General features: G+C 50.6%; 1 protein-coding gene across 5 annotated transcripts in view; it reads right to left on the bottom strand.

Moving 5' to 3' along the window:
• LHPP (phospholysine phosphohistidine inorganic pyrophosphate phosphatase) overlaps positions 1 to 20,926 on the bottom strand; it is a 127,087-nt gene that overhangs the window by 79,981 nt on the left and 26,180 nt on the right. For 3 of the 5 annotated variants that reach the window (XM_055560911.1, XM_055560912.1, XM_055560910.1), the window contains exons 4-6: positions 19,453 to 19,516; positions 18,483 to 18,575; positions 1,845 to 1,936 (exon numbers count right to left, since the gene is read on the bottom strand). In XM_055560911.1, coding sequence (XP_055416886.1) covers positions 1,845 to 1,936; positions 18,483 to 18,575; positions 19,453 to 19,516 — 249 coding nt within the window. Of the gene's footprint in view, positions 1 to 1,844; positions 1,937 to 17,283; positions 18,339 to 18,482; positions 18,576 to 19,452; positions 19,517 to 20,926 lie in introns of those variants that run through there. The other 2 variants (XM_055560913.1, XM_055560914.1) reach the window with 2 other exon arrangements.

Raw genomic sequence — 20,926 nt, 5'->3', positions numbered from 1 at the left:
CCCCAGCACCTGCGGCTTGTGGCCACTGCATTAGACAGCGAGGCTCTGGAGAGCAGAGATGGAAGAAAACGTGGCTCGAGAAGGAGGCAGGTGGACTACTATCCTGGTTTTGTAAAATATCCAAATGTTACCAGAATATCCGTATGTCGTCAATTAGGCCGACTGTTGATTGGTCTCTCTCTCCAGGAGATGGGGCGACAGGGGCCTCAGAAAAGTGCCGACCCCAGTGGTGCGCGGTGGGACAGAGCCGCCCGCATGCCCACCTGCCCACTGGTGGGCTTCCTGACCACACATGTGGACCTTCCTCAGGGACTGAGCGACCTAGGGGTACATGTGGGGCCTGGGGCAAAGGCAAGACCTTCTCAGTTACAGGGGCACAGCTTGGGCTGGCCAGAAAGACCCCAACCGTGGCTACATTTAATCCCAGAAGACAAGTTTTTCTTCCTAAGAAATCAGAAATAGCCCAGTACATACACAAAAAAAAGACATGGTTCTCACTCTTCACCCCACTCTGAGCCTCAGCACCGTGTTCTTAGCAAGGAGGCCCCACTCCTGTGCCTGTGCTCACAGGGGCTCCCTGGGCCGGACCGGCTCCTGACAGGTGGCATGAGGGACTCGGCAGCACCGTCCAGCAGAGCATCAGGGCGCCAAGTCCTCCTGCTCAGCAACTCGGAGGGAGGGGGACAGAGGACCACAGGGGAGAGAATGTTGACAAGGCTTTGAGTCAGACATAAGCTGGACATAGCCAAGGAGACCCAGGAAATCCTCGAAACCCTCATTTGAGGACGTGGGGGAGAAAGGAGGTCCAAGTTTCAAGGCATGCTGGGGGCTTCAAGGGGGGCCTTTGACACCCTGGGAGGGCCAGGAAGAGGCTGGAAGGGACTTCTTGGCCTCAGACCCCCAGGGACGCTAAGACTTGCTCACTCACCTGGTGTTCCCCTACCTGTCCCAAATCCAAAGGCCGCCTGGGTCTCTCACACAGGAGACAGGCCTCAGAGTGAGGGTCAGGCCCTCGAATCGACTCCTCTGACCCGGTCTAAGCAGATTGCTCATAGCTGATGAGGTCCATCCCCGCCACCCCCACCCCACATCCAAATACCCAAGGCAACCACGTTTTAAGTAAGTCTCTGCAGCATCAACAAAACAGTACTTCCTCTGAATGGCCACAGTCAAAACCACCTAGAGTCAGGCAGGACGACACTCTGACATCTGAGACGGGCGAGAGAGCCACACTCGGACACTGCAGGGCACCTCCACACACAGCAAGTGCCCGGACCCCGACAGGCGCCTGACGGCGACCTACGCGAGGCCAGGCTGACTTCCCGGCAGAGAAGACACTCTGGAGATGGAGGCTCAGCTCCCAAGTGTCCCTGACTCATCCCTGGCCACACACCTGTCATCTTTAGGTGAGAGAGCCAGACACATGGAGGAAAAGGACAGGCAGTGACCAGAGGAGTCGCGCACAGCAGCTGTAACCTCCGAGCAGAGTGACCCGTCTGCCACGGGGCCAAGGGCACGAGGCCCAGGCTCTGCCACCCCAACCCACAATGCAGTGGGCTCGGCAGCCGGCCAGAGCCTTTAGTGCATGGTCTCTGCACGGCACCCTTCTCCAACCCCAGGTCTGAAACTCAGACCCCTTATCAAAAGCTGCTTTCCCTGCCACTCTCTGCTACTAACAGGCACCCAGGCCTGTCTAGGGGGCAGTTACCAAAAAGTCACTGGATGCCCACAGTCTGCTCTTACATCTGGAAGGAGAAACACCCTTTATTTTGGAGATGAAAAATGAAACCCTGGAATCCACGAGGCAGGCAGGCCATGGGAGGCAGGCTCCCACGGGCGCTTACCTGAACTTCCCGGTCCGCACCTGCAGGGCTCTCATCCCGTACCGCTGGGCACCGCCCACGTCGCCCACGATGTCATCCCCGATCATGATGGCCTGTCGGGCAGATAGTGAAAGGCGCTGAGAAGCGGTGTCGGGACGGCTTTCTTCCTGTGCTCCCTCATCTTTTCTGACATTGTAAACCTCTTGATTCGATGTTTCAAACCACCATCGTACACATTAAACAAGGTAATACTGTTGTCATATTGACTAAAAGTCAACCTGCTTGAATATATCTCCCACTGCCCGCCATGGGCTGCAGCTCTGAATGGTGCATATTTGCAGAACGTAAAATCAACCAACAGGTATCAAAGTGATATGAGGTGGCCTTCCCTGGCGTCTGAGCGGTAAAGAATGTGCCTGCCAATGCAGGGCACGCAGGTTCAATCCCTGATCTGGGAAGACCCTCCATGCCGAGGAGCAACTAAGCCTGTACACCACAACTACTGAGCCTGGGCCCGAGCGCTGGGGAGCCACAGCTACTGAAGCTCTAGAGCCGTAGAGCCCGTGCTCGCAACAAGAGAAGCCACCACAATGAGAAGCCCACGCTCCGCAACCAGAGAGCAGCCCCGGCTCCCCGAAACTAGGGAAAAGCCCGCACAGCACTGAAGACCCAGCACAGCCAGAAATAAACACACAGGAGCCACAGGGACACATGGGGAGCTGACACTGTCTCACCTCTGCTCGAACACAGGCTGAATTTTACCCCCAGCCAAAACTTCTGCAGGGCTTCCCTTGGGGCTCAGCTGGTAAAGAATCTGCCTGCAATGCAGGAGACCTGGGTTGGGAAGATCCCCTGGAGGAGGGAAAGGCTACCCACTCCAGTATTCTGGCCTGGAGAATTCCATGGACTGTAGAGTCCATGGGGTCACAAAGAGTCGGACACGACTGAGCGACTTTTACTTTCACAAATACTCTGTAACCAGGTTATTTTGTAAAAGCTAAGTGAATTTCTGGCCAATCTTTGTAGCCCCAACGGAGAAGCTTTTACTTTCAATGGTGAGTTTACCACTTATAAAAAGCAAAAAATTTATACAAACAGAAATACACACACATGTGTACGGAATACTCACAGCCTGGGTATCATTTCTAAAAGCAGCCCCTTCCCACCTGAAACAACTCAAAAACCAGATAAACCAGATGCAATCACAGTTTTCAAGACACTGGACATCAGGCAATGAAGGACAAGTGCTGAGATACAGGAGAAATAGACAGTCCTGTGGATTCCCCCGGGGACTGCCTTCAGGGTTTCCAGTCTGTGAGCACAGGGAGGGGGAGTCAGGCAGAGCCCAGACCCCCTGAATTGAGGAGGTGCAGCTCAGAGCTGGGAGACCGAGGCAGCGTATCAGAGAAGAGCGGGCACTGGGAGAACAGGGGAGATCTACGGAGGGTCCCCCTGAAGGATGCAGTGTCGGGCAGACTGCTGGTGAGCACAGGTGAGTGAGGAGACCACCCGAGGCCAGGGGAAGAGTCACACCAAAAATTAAAACAGAGCCGGGACCTCCTGCAGAGTTGGGGAATGGTACCTGTTCCCACCAATCAGACTGGAAAGTCAGACTGGAAAACGTTATAATGCACAGGGCACTGGGGAGCATTCAGAGAAGCGTCTCAACTCAGCAGTGAGGAATACCCAGCCCTAGAGTAAAGCCTGCTCTGTGCTGCCTCCCTACTTTTAAAAGCAAGATCTGGAAGGATTGAACTATTCCCAAGTGATTTGACTGTATCCCAGAACAAAGCACAAAAGTATTTTCCAGGTGGCGCTAGTGGTAAAGAACCCGCCTGCCGATGCGGGAGACAGAAGAGAGGTGGGTTCAGTCCCTGGGTGGGAAAGAGCCCCTGGAGGAGGGCATGGTCACTCACTCCAATATTCTGGCCTGGAGCATTCCATGGACAGAGGAGCCTGGTGGGCTTCAGTCCATGGGGTCACAAAGGGTCAGACATGACAGAAACGACTTAGCACCCACACAAAAATATCCAGCACTCAGAAAGATAAAATTGAATAAAAATGAATCCCATCTATGCAAAGATGACAAATAATCACACACAATGAAGAGGAAATCAACGAAAACTGAACTGGAACTGACCCAGATGTAAGAATTAGCAGACAAGGGCATTGCAGCAGGTGTTATTACTGTATTCCATACGTTCCCAAAGTTAGGTAGAGACCAATATCCAAATCAAGCTTCTAAAAGGGAAAACTACAATGTCTGAAACAAAAGACAAAAACACTTGATGAGATTAAATCCAGGTAAGACAATGAGGAAAAAAAGATTGATGAACTTAAAGACACAGCGATAGAAACGATCCCAAATGAAACACAGAGAGAAAAGATATATATATTTTTAAGAAAATGACCAAATGACGAAACTTCAAAAGGCCTGGAATCCCTGAAAGCAAGATGTTCAGAGAGGAGACAGAAACAATATTTGACGAAATATTGTCTGAAAAATTTCCAAACTCAACAAAAATGATAAATCCACAGCTCCAAGATCCCAATCAATACCAAGCACAAGACACATGAAGACAGTTACATTGAAGCACAACACAGGCAAATTGCTCAAAACCAGGGACGAGGAGAAAAACTTAAAACCAGCTGGAAGACTTAGAGTGAACTTATGGTTGCCGGGCGGAAGGACGGGGAGGGGGGATAGAGAGTTTGGGATGAACAGGTGTACACACTGCTATATTTAAAATGGATAACCAACAAGGACACTTAAGAGGCCCAGACCATAGAACTGCTCAACAGTTACCAAGCAAGAGTCAGGGGCGAGGGCCACAGTCAGCATTCCTGTTGCTGAAACCTCAGTCATCACTGGTGGATGTCCTTTCAACATAACAACCTGTGCGATGAATACCACCATTTAAATGGATTCGTATTCTTTACATGAAAGTGAAAATGGCTCAGTCGTGTCTGACTCTTTGCGACCCCATGGACTACACAGTCCATGGAATTCTCCAGGCCAGAACACTGGACTGGAGTGGGTAGCCTTTCCCTTCTCCAGGGGATCTTCCCAACCCAGGAATCGAACCCAGGTCTCCCGGCACTGCAGGCGGATTCTTTACCAGCTGAGCCACAAGGGAAGCCCAAGAACACTGGAGTGGGTAGCCTATCCCTTCTCCAGTGGATCTTGCTGACCCAGGGATCGAACTGGGGTTGATTCTTTACGTAAATAAATGTATTTTTAAAGAAGAAAAAGAGCAGCCTCCCTCACTCAACTACCGCACTGATTAAACGCTTCAAAATATTTTCAGGAAACGATTCTGCTAGTGCAAGTCAAGTCTAACACATCAGACACCAAACACATTCCAAGTCTGATCAGAAATGTCCTTGGTCGGAGGTCAGACAGCCCGAGGAACCGGGCTCCTGGGGCACAGTGAGTGTCCCGATGTTGACGGGGAGACAGGCTTTGAAACTGACAATTCTTCTTAAGTTTCTCTGAAATTCAGACCCTGGGTAGGGCCAATCAGTGAACAAATGCAGAAACCAAAACCAAGAAAAGTAAAAATGATACCTGTGAAGCAGTCACAAACTAGGGGACCCTTACCCGTCTATTTGAACTCTGCCTGTGAGGAGTCCAGATGGAATGTCCCTTCCATCTTGGAGTGGTAGGGGTGGAGACAGGGAATACAGAGGCCGGCCCCATGCGGCCACCAGACTTGTCAGACTGAGCTCAAGGCTCAGATGGGACCAGAGAAAGTCGGCCCGGGGTCCCAGCTGTGCGATAGGCTAGCCCTGCAATCTCGTGATCCACTTCAGTCTGTACAATGGGTACAACTAATGTGGTATTTAAACAGAAACATGGAAGTTAAGCATCCAGGGCAGTGCCTGGACATAATAAGCTATCTGTACATGTTTAAAAGGAAAATATATTAGGAAACGTTTTATTGAGTAAACTCCTAATCTAGCCCTATTAGAGACAGTCCACAGCCCTCACGACGGGCCTCCAGTGCCCCAGCCCTTCTGTATCGGGTCCTCTATGGGCCGGGCGGTGGGGACAGAGTGACTTAGAAACACAGTCCCCACCTTATGAAGCTCCCGGTGGAAGGCAGAGGACAGATGTTCATGAGGTAATTTCACACACACATAGCCAGGACCCGCAATAAAGCACAGGGAGGAAAAAAAGCAGGATGTGGTCAAGCCTGACCTCGTGGGGCTCACAGTGGTCAGGGAAGGCTTCCTGGAGGAGGTGAGGTTTTGAGTTTGGATCTGAAGGGAATGAGGTATCAACCAGGCTAGCAGGTATAGGAGGAGGAAGGGTGAGAGCCTTCCCCGAAGAAGACACCACACGTGTGTCAACCATACGTCAATAAACCTGAAGCAAATGTCCTTGGAAGCGTCTCCCGAGTGGGCCTTCAGATAATGAGGAATCGTGAGGCGCTTGTGGACAAGGGGACAAAGGCTGAGCTGGTGCTGCCCCAGGCGCCAGGGAGGCAGTTTCAGGTGAACACGAGGGTTTTCTAACAATTAGCACGGACTGCCTCAGAGGTACCAGACCCTGGTCACTTAATCATATTCCAGCAGAGACCAGAGGGACCTCCGTCAGAGAAGCTACTGAAGGACACGGGCCTGCGGGAGCGTGAGCAGGTGGCTGATGACCACGAGGGCTGAGAATTCCGCTGACCGCTAGGAGCTGCGCCCCCTGCGGGACATACGAGGTACCTGAAATACATTGCATTTCGTCCCAAACTTCATACAGCTCTGGACTTTCCTCCACCAAACTCTTGTTCGCCAACGTGTGTTACACATACTATTGATGCGTGATTTGATTTTAGGTAGAACAGAATGTACATTTTTAATACAACCATTAGTATTTATTTTTAGAGTAATCTATTTATGGTGAGTGATTCTGGTTTCCCATTTAGAGTAGGGATCGAAAGTTTCTTTTAGACACTTAAGTATATAGAATGAATCAATTTTAAGAAACATTAAGTTAATAATAGTGCCACAGGCAAGTATTTGAATATGGTAAAGCTGGAATTTTTTTTTTTTTTTTTTTTCTAGAAAGTGATGCTGGGGAAAACACCATCAAATCCAAATGGGTTCATTTTTGTGTCTACGAGCTCCCATGCAGCTGTGTATAAATCATCCATCACCCAAGAAGAAACAACCAGTGGCAACCCACGTTCCTTGAAGTGGGACCCGCCCCAGAGACGCTGCACACACACGCGAGTCTAAGGGTACCTGCAAAGCCAGGGTCACCTGGGCAACCACACAGCTCACCTGGCCGGAGAGGCCTAGGCAGCAGGCCGGCCACAAGCTCCAGTGGGAGATTCTGTTTTGACTTCCCAGGGAGTTGTCCTGACACTGTCAGGCCAGCCTCTAAACATCCACTGCGGTTCCAGCTCAGGACCCTGTCCACTGCTGCCAGGGGTCCCGGGGGCCACCTTGCTACAAGGCTCCTTGGAAATGAAATGGTCTTCCAATTATTAAACGTCATGCCTGGCATCTTTCATGCTCTGGGGGAAATACAATTTTGTGCACACACACACACGTACATGCAGCAGAAATTCCTCCCCACTCAAAACAGAAGCTCTGGGCCTTTCTGGGTGAGAATGTTTGCAGGCAGGACCCATGGAGGCAGAACCAGGGAAACCTGGGCCATTGGAAGAAGCTCACCGAGGAGCAGCAGCTACGGTTCTGCCTGACAACCCAACGGCTAAGCCCTGGCAGAGCCCAGAGCCATGGGTGAGCGGGGGGAGGGGTAGGGAGCAGGACCCCCTGGGTCTGCAGCCCCGGCTCAGCGAGGCCTGTCTGGGCCAGCTTGTGGGTTCCGCATACCAAATGCATTCTGGCCCCTGGGGAATCTCACAGATTTACTATCGGTGAAGGGCAATAACCACGCAAGGAGGAGCAATTATTGCCAAATCATTTAGGATTTAAAAAATCATTGGCAAGAAGATAGAGGTCAAGAGGTGCGCTGTCGGGGGAAATAAAAAAACCCTACCTGTCAGGCCTGGATTGCACTCCCTTTCTGACTGCAATACGGTGCAGGGAAGACGGAGACACGCACACCAAGCGGTCGGCTCCCACGGAACAGAGATCCGGGAGCCGGAGGCAGCACCAGAGCCCTTGAGGTAGGTTTTCAGGTCTGGGTTCAAGATGCAGAATTCATTTGTCCTTCTTAAATATCTATCTGCCCACCATGGTCTCCTCTTCCCGCCATCCTATTTGCCAGGGGAAGAACCCATTCCAACAAGTGGCGATGTTTGGAACACAACTTCCAGTGAACGCCAAAGAGCTTTCCCAAGAAAGTTCACTTCTCATGAAATGTCTAGTGACTCCCAGGCTCTGCCAGGAGGAACACTTCTCCCCGCCATGGGGTACCAAACAGCAGGGCTGGTGGTGAAGGAGCAGTGGACTCAGCCTGCACTTCAGCCCCTTGGGACCCGGACTCCTACTTAGAGACACCTCGAGAAAACACCTAGCTCTGGGAGGAGCCCCAGACCCTCAGCCTGCAGGCTCACCTCTGGAGGCCGGTCATCACTGAGGCAGCTCCCCCACCGTCTGACACACTCGTAAGGAATATATCAACACAGCAAAACCCCAAGTGGCTATTTTATATAAAGCAAGAAACAATGATATTGGTGAGGATGTTGGGAAATGAGGACTGGCAAGGACAGCTGTGAGGAAGCCGAATCGCTATGGCGTTTCTGAAATAGAAATGAGCAATGTGCACCATGGCATGGCAACCACAGCCCCAGGATCTCTAGGAAAACAATTTAAAATGTACCAAAGGAATACGAGGGTGTTCACGAGGCTTATGTACAAGAGGGAAACTGGAAGCAATCTAAATGTCCAACTCCTGAGGACGGCGAAAGCACGTTGCGGTAGCAGGGGGTTGGGAGAATAGACCTGTGCTTAAGAACATTATGGTAGTCCCTGTGACAGAGTGCTCTGTAGCCACAAAAATTACTTTGTGGAAGTGCCTGAATCTGCACCAAGGAAACTGTTCCCAATGTTACAGGGCAGGGATGGAAATCAGGTTTCAAACAGCAGATGCAGGATTATCCAACTTTGTGTTAAAAACATGTGTATGCATGCATGCTAAGTCGCTTCAGTCATGTCTGACTCTTTGTGATCCCATGGACTACAGCCTGCAGGCTCCTCTGTCCATGGGATTCTCCAGGCAAGAATACTGCAGTGGGTTGCCAGGTCCTTCTCCAGGGGATCTTCCTGACCCAGGGAACGAACCCATGCCCCTTACGTCTTCTGCAATGAGAAGCAGGTTCTGTACCACTAGTGCCAGCTGGGGAGCCAGAAGCCCCAAAATGTGTGCACAGACCCCCCGCCCTCCAAATTGGAAAGACTAAGTGTGATTTGTGTTATTCCAAGTTAGGGAATGAACTTTTTTTTTTTGCCCTTGTACTTTCTGAATTTTATCCACCTCCTTTAACAAATATGAGTTACCTCATCATCAGAATTTTTTATTTTTAATTGTGTTTTGAGGAGAAGGAAAGCAAAATCTACTTTAAAAGGCGTTAGGGGAGGAAACGTCTTAGGGAAAAGCTGAGACAGGAGGTTTTAAAGGTCCCTTATGTCTGAGAAAAAGCACCAAGGCAATCCCAGGTCTGGCATTTCCTGGAACCCACCCCCTACCCAAGGCTGGAGGCAGAGCCAAGTTCAAAGCTGGGCTGCAGCAGCTCAGGCCCTGTCTCTCCCGGGGCTCCCACCGCCCCAGCAAGTGGTCCCCAAGCTGACACCCAAAGACCAGGCGCCCAGCTGGTGGGGAGGATGGGCTGGAAGAGGGCTCGGCCGACAAAAGGGAGAAGACGGGCCTTCCATGCAGACATTCACGCCACACCCACAGGCTTCCCCGCCAAGGGCACAGACTGTCCCCATGGCCCACACTTCGAATGAATGCCCTGAGAACCAGGGAACAAAACGATGCAGCAAAGTCCTTGACTTATGCCTGGTTCTCTTTGACTAAACCCACAAACCTCGTCCCCATTGTTTTTTTTTTTGGATACGCTGGGTCTTGGTTGCGGTATGTGGGATCTAGTTCCCTGACCAGGGATTGAACCTGGGCCCCTGCATTGGGAGCACAGAGTCTCAACCACTGGAGCACCAGGGAAGTCCCCTTGTCCCCACTGTCGATAGGCTGTCCTCAGAGTACTCACCATTACCACCCGCAATCTTGTCTAGCTTTATTTTCTACATTCTGCCAACAAGACATATTTTAACATTTTTTTCAAAATGGAATATATCACGCTACTAAATATACCTTTTCAAAGCCAAGCGTTCTGACACGTCACTGCCACCACCCTGAGAACTGGGGAGCAGCAGAGACCCAGAGGCACTGGGGGCCTCACTCCACGTCTGCAGGGAATCCTGGCTCCAACAGCAGCTTTCATGTGACCGCCCCGCAGTGCCCTGGTTCTCAACTGGGGGCGATTTTGCTCCCCTGGGACATCTGGCAACGTCTGGGAACACCTGTGGCTTCACAATTGGGGGACGATGGGGGTTGAAAAAAGAAAGTGAAGTCGCTCAGTCGTGTCCGACTCTTTGTGACCCCATGGACTGTAGCCCACGGGATTCTTCAGGCAAGAATACTGGAGTGGGTTGCCATTTCCTCTTCGAGGGGATCTTCCCAACCCAGGGATCGAACCCAGGTCTCCCGCATTGTAGGCAGACGCTTTACCGTCTGAGCCACCGGGGAAGTTGGAGGATGATGGGGGTTACCCTCACCACAAATAATGATCTGGCCCCAAAATGTCAACAGTGCCAAGGCTGAGAAACCCTGCCGTATCCTTAAGATGGGAACACAAGCACACGACGGGGACTGGAGTAAGGATTTCACGAAGTACGCGGGAACGTGACAGGTCCCAGGTGCCTCAGCTTCCTTATCTGTGAAATGGCGTCCTCAGCTCCAGGCTGCCAAGCGCTGGCTTCTGGTGCTCAGCACTGTGGTCTGAACGGTCTCCATTTCCATTAAACACCCACAGTGTGCAGGTGATGGAGTTTCTCAGGATCATGGAAAACTGCCAAAACCTTCGCATCATTTGGGCTTTGGTATGCAGCAGTAAAATCACCCACTGATTCAGAAGCCTTCAACTATGAGAATTAGGTATTTCTTGAAGTAACCTTTAAGGTCTGTTATTCTTTGCCTTATTAGCGAATCCCAGAAAGGCCCTGGTTACCTCGAAGAGGCTGGCCTTTCCAATATATTAGAGTAATCCCGGCAATCTGTTATTTCTAGGCTATCGAGGAAAGGTTAAAATGAAAATTGGATTTGGGGAGTTATAGCCATTCCGAGTGCAGGTGGAAAACTCCTCGGCAGCGAGAACTGGGTCTGGGCCTGGGAAGAAGCAGTTATCAAGGGAAATGACTGGTGATAACTTTATTGATTAAAGCAGCTTGAAAAATGTAAGCTTTGCCACAGCCTGGCACTTGAGCGGCAAGATAGCCCCTCACGGGCATTTCTCATTAAAAATAGAGAAGCCGGAGCAGACAATTATTACCCTGTGCATAAGACACAGTTCATTCAAAATGGCCTTGTTTTGAAATACCGCTTTAAAATGTCTACAAATCCTGAGGCTTGAATAACATTAATGGACAATTCAGAAAAAGGGGTGGGGGGGTGGTGTTAAGAACATGCCTTTGCCCATCAACTGTCAAGAGGGGGAGACAGAGAGGATGATAACGCGGGAGGGAAATAAGAGGCAGCTTTGTCACCTGGGCTCAGAGCCACCAGAGAAAACAATTCCCTAGTGACCCAGGGCCACAGAGGCTCACAATGCGTGGACAGCACAGTAGCCACGCCAGGAATTCAAACCCCCTAACCCCCCACCCCGGTCCCCACGGCCCTGGCATCCGCCTGAACCTCAAAGAGCCTCAGTGCCTCATCGGGGGCTGTGGGGAGGGCAGTTTCTCATTCAGAATGTGAAAGATGCTGACCAGGAAAGTACCTGGAAAACACCAAACAAACCAACACAAGGTGGGAGGGAAGGGGATTAACCAAGCTCAGCTCTGCAAAGACAACCGAGACCTTATCACATCTTAATACTCGGTTCTTCTGGTCTTAACTTCTAGGCAGTGACAGTCTGCTGCTTTGCTGGCTGGGGGAGGTGGGGGAGACTGCCAACAGTCGGCTGTGACCACAGTGCTGACGTAATTCTAAATACTGATTTTTCTAACTCAAATTATAACAGCAACCTTTCTCCCACTCTATTAAAAAAAAAATGATCTTAAGAATGTATTCTTTCAAATTCCCTATGAGCAGGACACAAATGTTACGTAGTTGCTTATATTTAAGAAATGGAAAGCCAAGCTATGATATTTATAAAGAAGGACTATGTGACGAGAGATGGGTGGGAAGAGTAGGGAAAGGCCAGAAGCTAGAAGTCCTTGAAAGTATCTTGTTTCGTGGATCTGATTTCAGATCCATGTGAATTTTTACATAACTGTAAAACAAATTTAAATGTTGGAAAGCAAATCCCTTAAAAATTGGAAATACAGTGAGTTCAAGGAGACTCCTGTTGGTCACACACACACACACACACACACACAGTGAAATAACAGTGGCTTTAAAAAAACAGTTTTGGGGGACTTCCCGGGTGGTCCAGTGGTTTAAGAATCTGCTTTCCAAAGCAGGGGACGTAAGTTGGATCCCTGGTCAGGGAATTAAGGTCCCGTATGCCTTAGTTGGGCAAGCAAGTAAGCCTACAAGCCGCAACTACTGGAGCCGGTGTGCGGAGACCCCACACTCCACGAGAAGCCGCCGCCGTGAGAAGCCCGCGCTCCGCAATGAGAGGCAGAGGCAGCTCGTAGAGGCTCCTGCCAGTCAAAAATGCGAGCCTTGGACACGAGCAACTGCAACGGAGTAGACACACCGACTGTGCTTTTACCTATCTATTTATAGTGCTACAGAGTTTTAAATCCCCAAGGTGTTGGGAGAGTGCTAGAGAGCCAACTCACACTGAAAGCTCATAAATAATAGCAAAGAAACAGGCATTTGTCTTGAGTTTCGTACACGAACTGTACTTTGGGGGAAATCACATGATGGGTGGGGAGTTCCCCTATACAGAAGTCATCCAGAGAAAAGGAGAAGCAGGAATGACACAGGATTCAAGCATCACCGTTTTGCAGAACTCAGTGGATACATGGGGTCACGTGCCCATCACTCACAGCTGCTAACACCACAGGAGACACCTGGGCCCTGGAGGAGGACGCACCATCCCTGTAAAGCAGTCGTCGGAAAACTGAAACCGACGCTCAGCAAGCTGCCCGGTCTAACTATCAGCACACAGGAAACCCAGGCAGCGTGAGACAGGACAGCGCTGAGGCGCAATCCACAAAATCTGGGCTGTGGGAGCGCCACAGGACCAACAGCCCAGACGCTTCCTCACGACGCTGCAAGGAATCCAAGAGGGAGACGGGGACGGTGTGGGAACGGACGGATGAGCAAACGCTGGGGAATCACACCAACCAGTCACAGTGCCAGGACCTCGTTCAGGTCCTGATGGAAATTGCAAGCGATGCAGCAATTATATGACAACCAGGGAAATGTGAATAATGGCTGGACATTTAAAGGTAATAAGGGATTATTAGGATTAAGACTTAGATGTCATAATGACACTATCTGTGTTTTTAAAAGATTTCCTATCCTAGAGACACTTGGAAATATTTGCAGATGAAGTGATGATTTGCATCTGAGGGATGATTCAAAATGAATGGGGGAGAGAAGAGATAAGTGTATAGATTAAATGAGTGGCTGAGTGAAAGAAAGTGAAAGTGTTAGTCACTCAGTCGTGTCTGACTCCTTGTGACCCCATGGACTGTAGCCTGCTAGGCTCCTGTGTCCATGGAATTTTCCAGGCAAGAATACTGGAGTGGATAGCCATTCTCTTCTCCAGGGAATTTTCCCAACCCAGGGAGGGAACTCTGGTCTCCTACATTGCAGGCAGATTCTTTACCATCTAAGCCACCACACAAGTCCTAAACAAGCAGCTACTCATTTCCAAAGGGGTCCCAATGGTCAAATATGGGACAATCTGGGCAAGAAAATGACAGCAGGCATGGATTGTGACTCATGGAATAAAACAGAGATCCTTGAGTCCATGTTGGAGTAAATTAAAAGGCAAGTGGGAGGAAAAGGAAAGCTCTTCCTTACAGTAAATTCTAATGAATAAATATAGAGGAACCATGGAGATGGAAAATCACCACTTGGCAAACACCATGGTAACAACTGTTACAAGTGCGAGCTGTGCGTGGATGCTGAGATCAGGAGAGGAGAAGAATGACTTGTAAGAGGATATTCACATGGGACTGAAACACTCCCCCGCCCAAGACACTGCTGGTCACAAGGGACACAGTGACTTTGCAGTGGAGAGCAGGGCACCTCCGATGGGGGTCTAAGTGGCCACCACCAACAATGGGCAGAGTGCCCGCCTGTGCCTCCTGAAGGGCCAGGGGCCAGCAATAAAATGCATGACCAGGATTAAATATGCCAGAAATGCAAAACCTACACTTAAGTCATGAGGAAACAGCAGGGACATTCTATGAAAAAACTGGCCAGTACTCTTCCAAAGGGCTTTCCAGGTGGCGCTACTGGTAAAGAACCCGCCTGCCAATGCAGGAGACACAAGAGAGGTGGGTTTGATCTCTGGGTTAGGAAGATCCCCTGAAAAAGGGCTTGGCAACCCACTCCAGTATTCTTGCCTGGAGAATCTCATGGACAGAGGAGCCTGGTGGGCTACAGTCCAGGGGTCTGCAAAGAGTCAGACACGACTGAAGTGACTTAGCATGCATGCACTCTTCCAAAACTGCCAGGGTCCTGAAGGACAAAGACAGACAGGAACGGCTCACAGTAAAGGGTGTGGGGTGGGGGCAGGGGGTATGACACCAATACAGCATGTCCAGAAACAGAGGGTCCCGGGCTAGTCAACATCGGAGTCAAGGCTGATTTCCCGCTTTTATAGTTGTCTGGTTCTCGTTACGGAAGATGTTAGCCTTTGGGGACGCTCTAAGGACACATGGGAATTCTCTGCACTATTTTTGCAACCTCTCTCTGTGTGGGAAATTGCTTCAGAATGAACAGTTAAACACAGTTTTTAAAAGTGCTTATTAGCTGATAATTGCTGATGGATACCTGGGGTCTCATTATGTTCCTCTCTCAATGTCAACAGATATTTGAAACGTTCCATGAAAGAAAGTTAAAGAGAGACTGGTTTAAAAGACAAGACAACCTTATTTGGATTCAATTCAAAGAAATCTACATAAAAGACATTTCTGAGACAGCCAGGGAAATTTAAATATGAGCTGGTATTAGATAATACTAAGGAATTACTACTGATTTTCTTAGGGAGGGGTTTTTTTCTTTTAGGTATGGCTTTTTTTCAACATGAAAAAATAACATAAAAGTTACCAATGTAGCCATTTTAAAGTGTACAAATCAGGGGCATTAAAGTACACTCACAATGTTGTAAAACCATCACCACCTCTGAGTTCCAGACATTTTTATCACCCCAAAAGGAGACTTCATACCCACTGGCACTCACTCCCCATTCCTCCACACTCCCAGCCCCTGGCAACCACTAATCTATGAATATTTTATGTCTCTATGGATTTGCCTATTCTGGATATTGGACTTTCCTGGTGATTCAGCAGTAAAGAATCTGCCTGCCAATGTAGGAGCCCTGGGTTCGATTCCTGGGTCAGGAAGATCCCCTGGAGAAGGAAACGGCAACCCAACTCCAGTATTCTTGCCTGAGAAATCCCTCATGGAGAGGAGCCTGGCTTTCTGCAGTCCTTGAAGAAAGCTGAGAGCCGAAGAATTGATGCTTTTGAACTGTGGTGTTGGAGAAGACTCCTGAGAGTCCCTTGGACTGCAAGGAGATCCAACCAGTCCATTCTAAAGGAGATCAGTCCTGGGCGTTTTTTGGGAAGCATGATGCTGAAGCTGAAACTCCAATACTTTGGCCACCTCATGCAAAGAGTTGACTCATTGGAAAAGACTCTGATGCTGGGAGGGATTGGGGGCAGGAGGAAAAGGAGACAACAGAGGATGAGATGGCTGGATGGCATCACCGACTCGATGGACATGAGTTTGAGTGAACTCTGGAAGTTGGTGATGGACACGGAGGCCTGGCGTGCTGCAATTCATGGGTCACAAAGAGTCGGACACGACTGAAATGACTGAACTGAACTGGGGTTGCAAAGATTCGGATACAACTTAGCAACTAAACAAGTCTGGACACTGCATGTAGTATATAAATATTAAATATATACATTGTGGCCTTTCGTGACTGGCCTTTTTCACTTACCATGTTTTCAAGGTTCATCCACGCAGCAGTATTTTTCATTATTTCATTCTTTTTACTGCTGATATATTCCACTGGAACAATAGACCACATTTCCTTCACCCAGTCATTTGTTGATGAACACGTGCATTATTCCCACCTTTTGGCCACCGTGAACAGCGCTGCTCTGAACATTCATATGTAAGTTTTTCTTTGAACATTGGTTTTCAATTCTTTTGGATATATACCTAGGAGTGGAGTTGCTGGGGTCATACAATAATTCCACCTTCAGCTTACCATGGAACTGCTTTCCATAGTGGCTGTTTTTCAGAGTGGGTTCTCCATTTTACATCTGTACCAGTATTCCTATATTAGGGTTCCAATTTCTCCACATCCTCCCAGTTCAGTTCAGTCACTCAGTTGTGACCGACTCTTTGCGACCCCATGGACTGCAGCACACCAGGCTTCCCTGTCCATCACCAACTCCCGGAGCTTACTCAAACTCATGTCCATTGAGTCGGTGATGCCATCCAACCATCCCATCCTCTGTCGTCCCCTTCTCCTCCCGCCTTCAACCTTTCCTAGCATCAGGGTCTTTTCCAATGAGTTGGTTCTTCGCATCAGGTGGCCAAAGTATTGGAGTTTCAGCTTCAGCATCAGTCCTTCCAATGAACATTCAGGACTGATTTCCTTTAGGATTGACTTGACTTGACATCCTCCCAACGCTTGTTATTTTCCTTTTAAACTATTATGGTGGTCCAAGTGGGTGTGAGGAGGGATCTCACTGTGGTTTTGATTTGCATTTCCTGAATGAGAGATGATGCTGAACAACTTTTTGTGCTTTTTCATTACTGGTAAATGTCTTAATGCACTGCAATCAGGTCAAAAACAACCATCTCTTTTTGAAAGGCATACTACGATCTGAAAGGCTGTAACATTAAGTACGGGATTTGCTTTATAATACAGCAGCAAAAAAAAAAAAAAAAAAAGTAAATTTCCAAAAAGAACAAAAAGGGATAGAAGAAGGGAATATGATATAATCTTTTAAATGTTGCATCTGCGTGATAGACAGATGAGGAGAATCACTGTGTCTTTCTGCTTTTGTGCATGTTTGAAATTTGCCACAAGAAAACGAATTTTAACATTTGTCACGATGAACTGAAGTCGAGTAAACCAGGTTATTTATTCCTGTCACCTTCAAAACTTGTGTTTTGAACGAGTGAAATAAATTCCTGCTCTACCAGCCTCACAGGGTACTGCCCGTGAGGGACCCCAGAGACCTGTGCTTTCTGATTTCCAGGCGCGGTTTGGGTGCGGGGTTTCCAGACTTCACGGCTGTATGCTCTTTTTCTAAGCATCGTGAGAGACCAGCGCTCTAGACTGGAGCACGTGTGGGAAATTCCGGTCCAACAGGGAGGAAGCAGCAAGGGGACCCTGGGGGCACCAGCCTTGCCATAGGATGCTGACACGGTCCCGTGGTGCCCTGTCCAAAACGGACAGCAGGAGTCCCAGGCCGCCTGCAGACACATACCCGCTGTTTCTTCAACGACGCTGTCAGGACCCCACCGGCCGGAGGGGACCGGCTCACTCTACCCGGGAAGCGGGGCGGGAGGACACTAAAATCATAACTGCTTTTTTTTTTTCCTTCGGAGATGTATGTGTCAAAAGCAGTTATAATGTGGGACTTCCCTGGTGGTCCAGTGGTTAAGACTCTGTATTCCCAACGCAGGAAGCATGGGTTCAATTCCTGGTCGGAGAACTAAGATCCCGCAGGCCGACCGGTGTGGTCAGAAAAACAAGCTGTAATGTAAGGGTGGCCAGGTGCATGATTTTATTCCTGCATATTCTTTTCATCTTGCTGGACATTGTCTTTCCAATGAAGTAGTTTCAGTACACTGACCAGACTTGTCAATTCTAATCCTTCCAAAGAGGCAGCAAAAATCTTAGGAAAAGCCACAAGCATTTCTCTTTCTCACTGTTGTTTAGTTGCGAAGTCCTGTCCGACTCTTTGCGACCCTGTGGACTGTAGCCCACCAGGCTCCTCTGTCCTTGGGATTTCCCAGGCAAGAATCCTGGAGTGGGTTGCCATTTCCTTCTCCAGGGGATCCTCCCGACTCAGGGACTGAACCCTTACACTGATACTGATTTGATAGGTTGAGAATGTTCAGTGGGCCTCCTTGGCTGTCTTGCCCCATCTTCCCAGTCAGATCAGCTCTCATGCCTGGGGATGGAGGAGGGAGGGGGATACCAGCTTGGCTGCCTGAGCCCCCAGATTCATCTCACGCACCCAGGCTGCCCCCGGGGAGCACTCTGGCCTCCCCCGACAGCTGCCTCCACATACACACTTCGTGGGGAGCCGGCTTACCTCATGGGCTTCCACCCCCATCTCTTGCAGGGCGGACTTGAAAAACTCGGGGGAAGGCTTTCCCACCACCTCAGCTTCGATACCACAGGCATACTGGGGGAGAGAGAAGGACATGGCGTGGGCTGGGGACCAAGGGGTGGTAGGGGGGAACCCTGGCCTGGTGAAATCCTCCCCTGGGGAATCAAAAAGAAAAGGCCCCAGTGTGCACCCAGGGGCCTCCAAGGGGCAAGACACGCAGCCCAGAGGCACGCCTTGTGGGTGAGCGCCACAGCCAGGCTGCCCAGGGTGCTGGGGGCACCCCTACCAGGCCCCTGCCACCTGCCCGAGGGCCAGACAACCTCTGGGGCGTTAGGGGCTCTCCTCTGCATTCCCGCTTCTCCTCCCTTCACTTCTCCCCTCCCCACTTCTCCCCTCCCCCAGCTCTGTCTCAGGTCCTCCTCCAGCAGATAAAAGGCCCAGGGCCCCAGCCCTCCCACCTGAGTGCAGGTAGGCAGGTGCCAAGGTGGCAGTGACCCGGGGCTGACCTGGGCGGGGAGCCCAGCTGAGCCTGGCCCTGGAAACTGGAGGAGGGGACTGGGAAGGAGTCCAGCTAGCACACACGGAGTCTGAGGTGCTGCAGAAAAGCAGGGCGAGGGACGAGGCAGGTGCACAGGGATCTTAAGGAGTCAAGAACCCAGAGGAGAGGCGCAGAGCACGCCGGGAGGGCCAGCGGGGCAGAGGCCGGGGGTGCGGGATCAGGGTCCTGGGAGGCAGATGGGGAGGGAACGACAGGGAGCAGGGGGATGACCAGCGCAGCTGAGGGGCCAAGCTCCAGAGGAGGTGGAGGGCCAGGCTTGAAGCCGCAAACACGGCGTCCAACTTGGAAAACAAAGGCACTTGGGACTCCGAGCACCCCGTCTTCTCCAGGAAGACCAGGACATCCCAGAAGGCCCTGAGACTGGAAGAAGGTCAGGGGGACCCAGGCAGGTACCTCAAGCGCCTTCATGTAGGGACCGACATCGAGCATCAGGCCAGAGGTCTCCTTGTAGTAGCGTCTAGAAAAGAGCCAAGGGGAACAGGGTGAGCTGAGCCCAGGGACCTGGGAAGCGCCAAGGGAAAAACCGCCCTGTCCTGGTTCTGGGCTGGCCCAAGAGGGCTGTCACGGGCCAGGGTGAGGGCAGACGCCATGCTGAGAGTGACGGACGGGGGTCAGCACAACAGAGCCCAGCAGTGGCCAGCACACCGGGGCGGGGCGGGGGGAGGAGGCGGAGGGGAGAGATGGGGGGCCGGCAGCTCTCAGTCAGAATGGCCCCCTGCTGCCAGCCGTGTGGGCACCCCACCACAGTGATGAACAAGGGACCCCGGGGGCAGCTGGGTCCAGTTGCTAACACAGAGAAACACAAGTGACCTATGTTCTGGGAAAGGGCAGCCGGTCCACAGAGCATGTGGCAAACCCCTAATTGCTAATAATTAACCCCTAATTGCTGCCTGGAGAAGAAAACTCCATTAGTTCCACAGCATCTCCTAGCAGCCGGAGGGTCAGGAGAGGTGCCAGGCCTCACGGGCGCCAGATGCTTCTATGAGACGACAACTGTTTCTTCCCCGTCTCGCTGGAGGCTGAGACGGCTTGGCTCCCGGCAGCACCTCCCAAGATGGTCTCACCTCTTCCCTCCTGTGAGCACCGTGCCCAGGCCACACGCAGACCCCTCGGGGCACACGGTGACCAAGCCCAGCTCTCTCGGAGCACAGCTGACTACAAAGTGGGGAGAAGGTGGTTTGCTCTGTGTGGCTCTGAAGAGATTGAGACCCATCACACCAGTTACCCCTCCCCCTTCCCACGACCGTCGAATCTGGGAGACATGAGACAACATGCGCGTGACCCAAATGCCCTTGGACAGATGAATGGAGAAAGGCGTGACACACACACGGTGGGGTATTACTTAGCCATAAAGAAAGAAAGTCATTTGCAGCAGCATGCACGGACCTAGAGATCATCACACCAAGTAAAGGAAGTCAGACAGAGAGACAAACGCCATACGATATCACTTATACGTGGAATCTAAAAGAATGACAAAAATAAGCAGCATATGTGGAAAAGTAAAGAGAAGACTGGTGAAGCCTGCTGACTTCAGGGTTCAAACCCTCTTCTGACTTGCTTTTAACTGTGGGACTCTGGGTTGCGTATGCCCTCTGGGCCTCAGTTTCCTATTCTGTAAAATTGGTCAAAAGAAGGTCCAGTGCCTACCCTCGTGGGCTGCTGTGAGGCTTGAGCAAAACCATGCAGACAAAGTTCCTAATGTGATACCTGGGTTGAAGAAACCACTCCAAAAATGTAGCTACCCAGACTGAGATGGGCAATAAGATATGAGCCAGGGAAGAAAGAATGAACGCAGGCCTTTCCAGTTTGTGGGGGCCAGACCCTGTCCTGTGTCTACTGGAAATGGTGGGACCGAGCTCCCGGAAGC

This window comes from Bubalus kerabau, chromosome 22, assembly GCF_029407905.1.
Source record: "Bubalus kerabau isolate K-KA32 ecotype Philippines breed swamp buffalo chromosome 22, PCC_UOA_SB_1v2, whole genome shotgun sequence".
Classification (NCBI taxonomy): domain Eukaryota; kingdom Metazoa; phylum Chordata; class Mammalia; order Artiodactyla; family Bovidae; genus Bubalus; species Bubalus kerabau.
The sequence above is the reverse complement of the archived record's forward strand: the minus strand, read 5'-3'. Positions and strand labels throughout refer to the sequence as shown.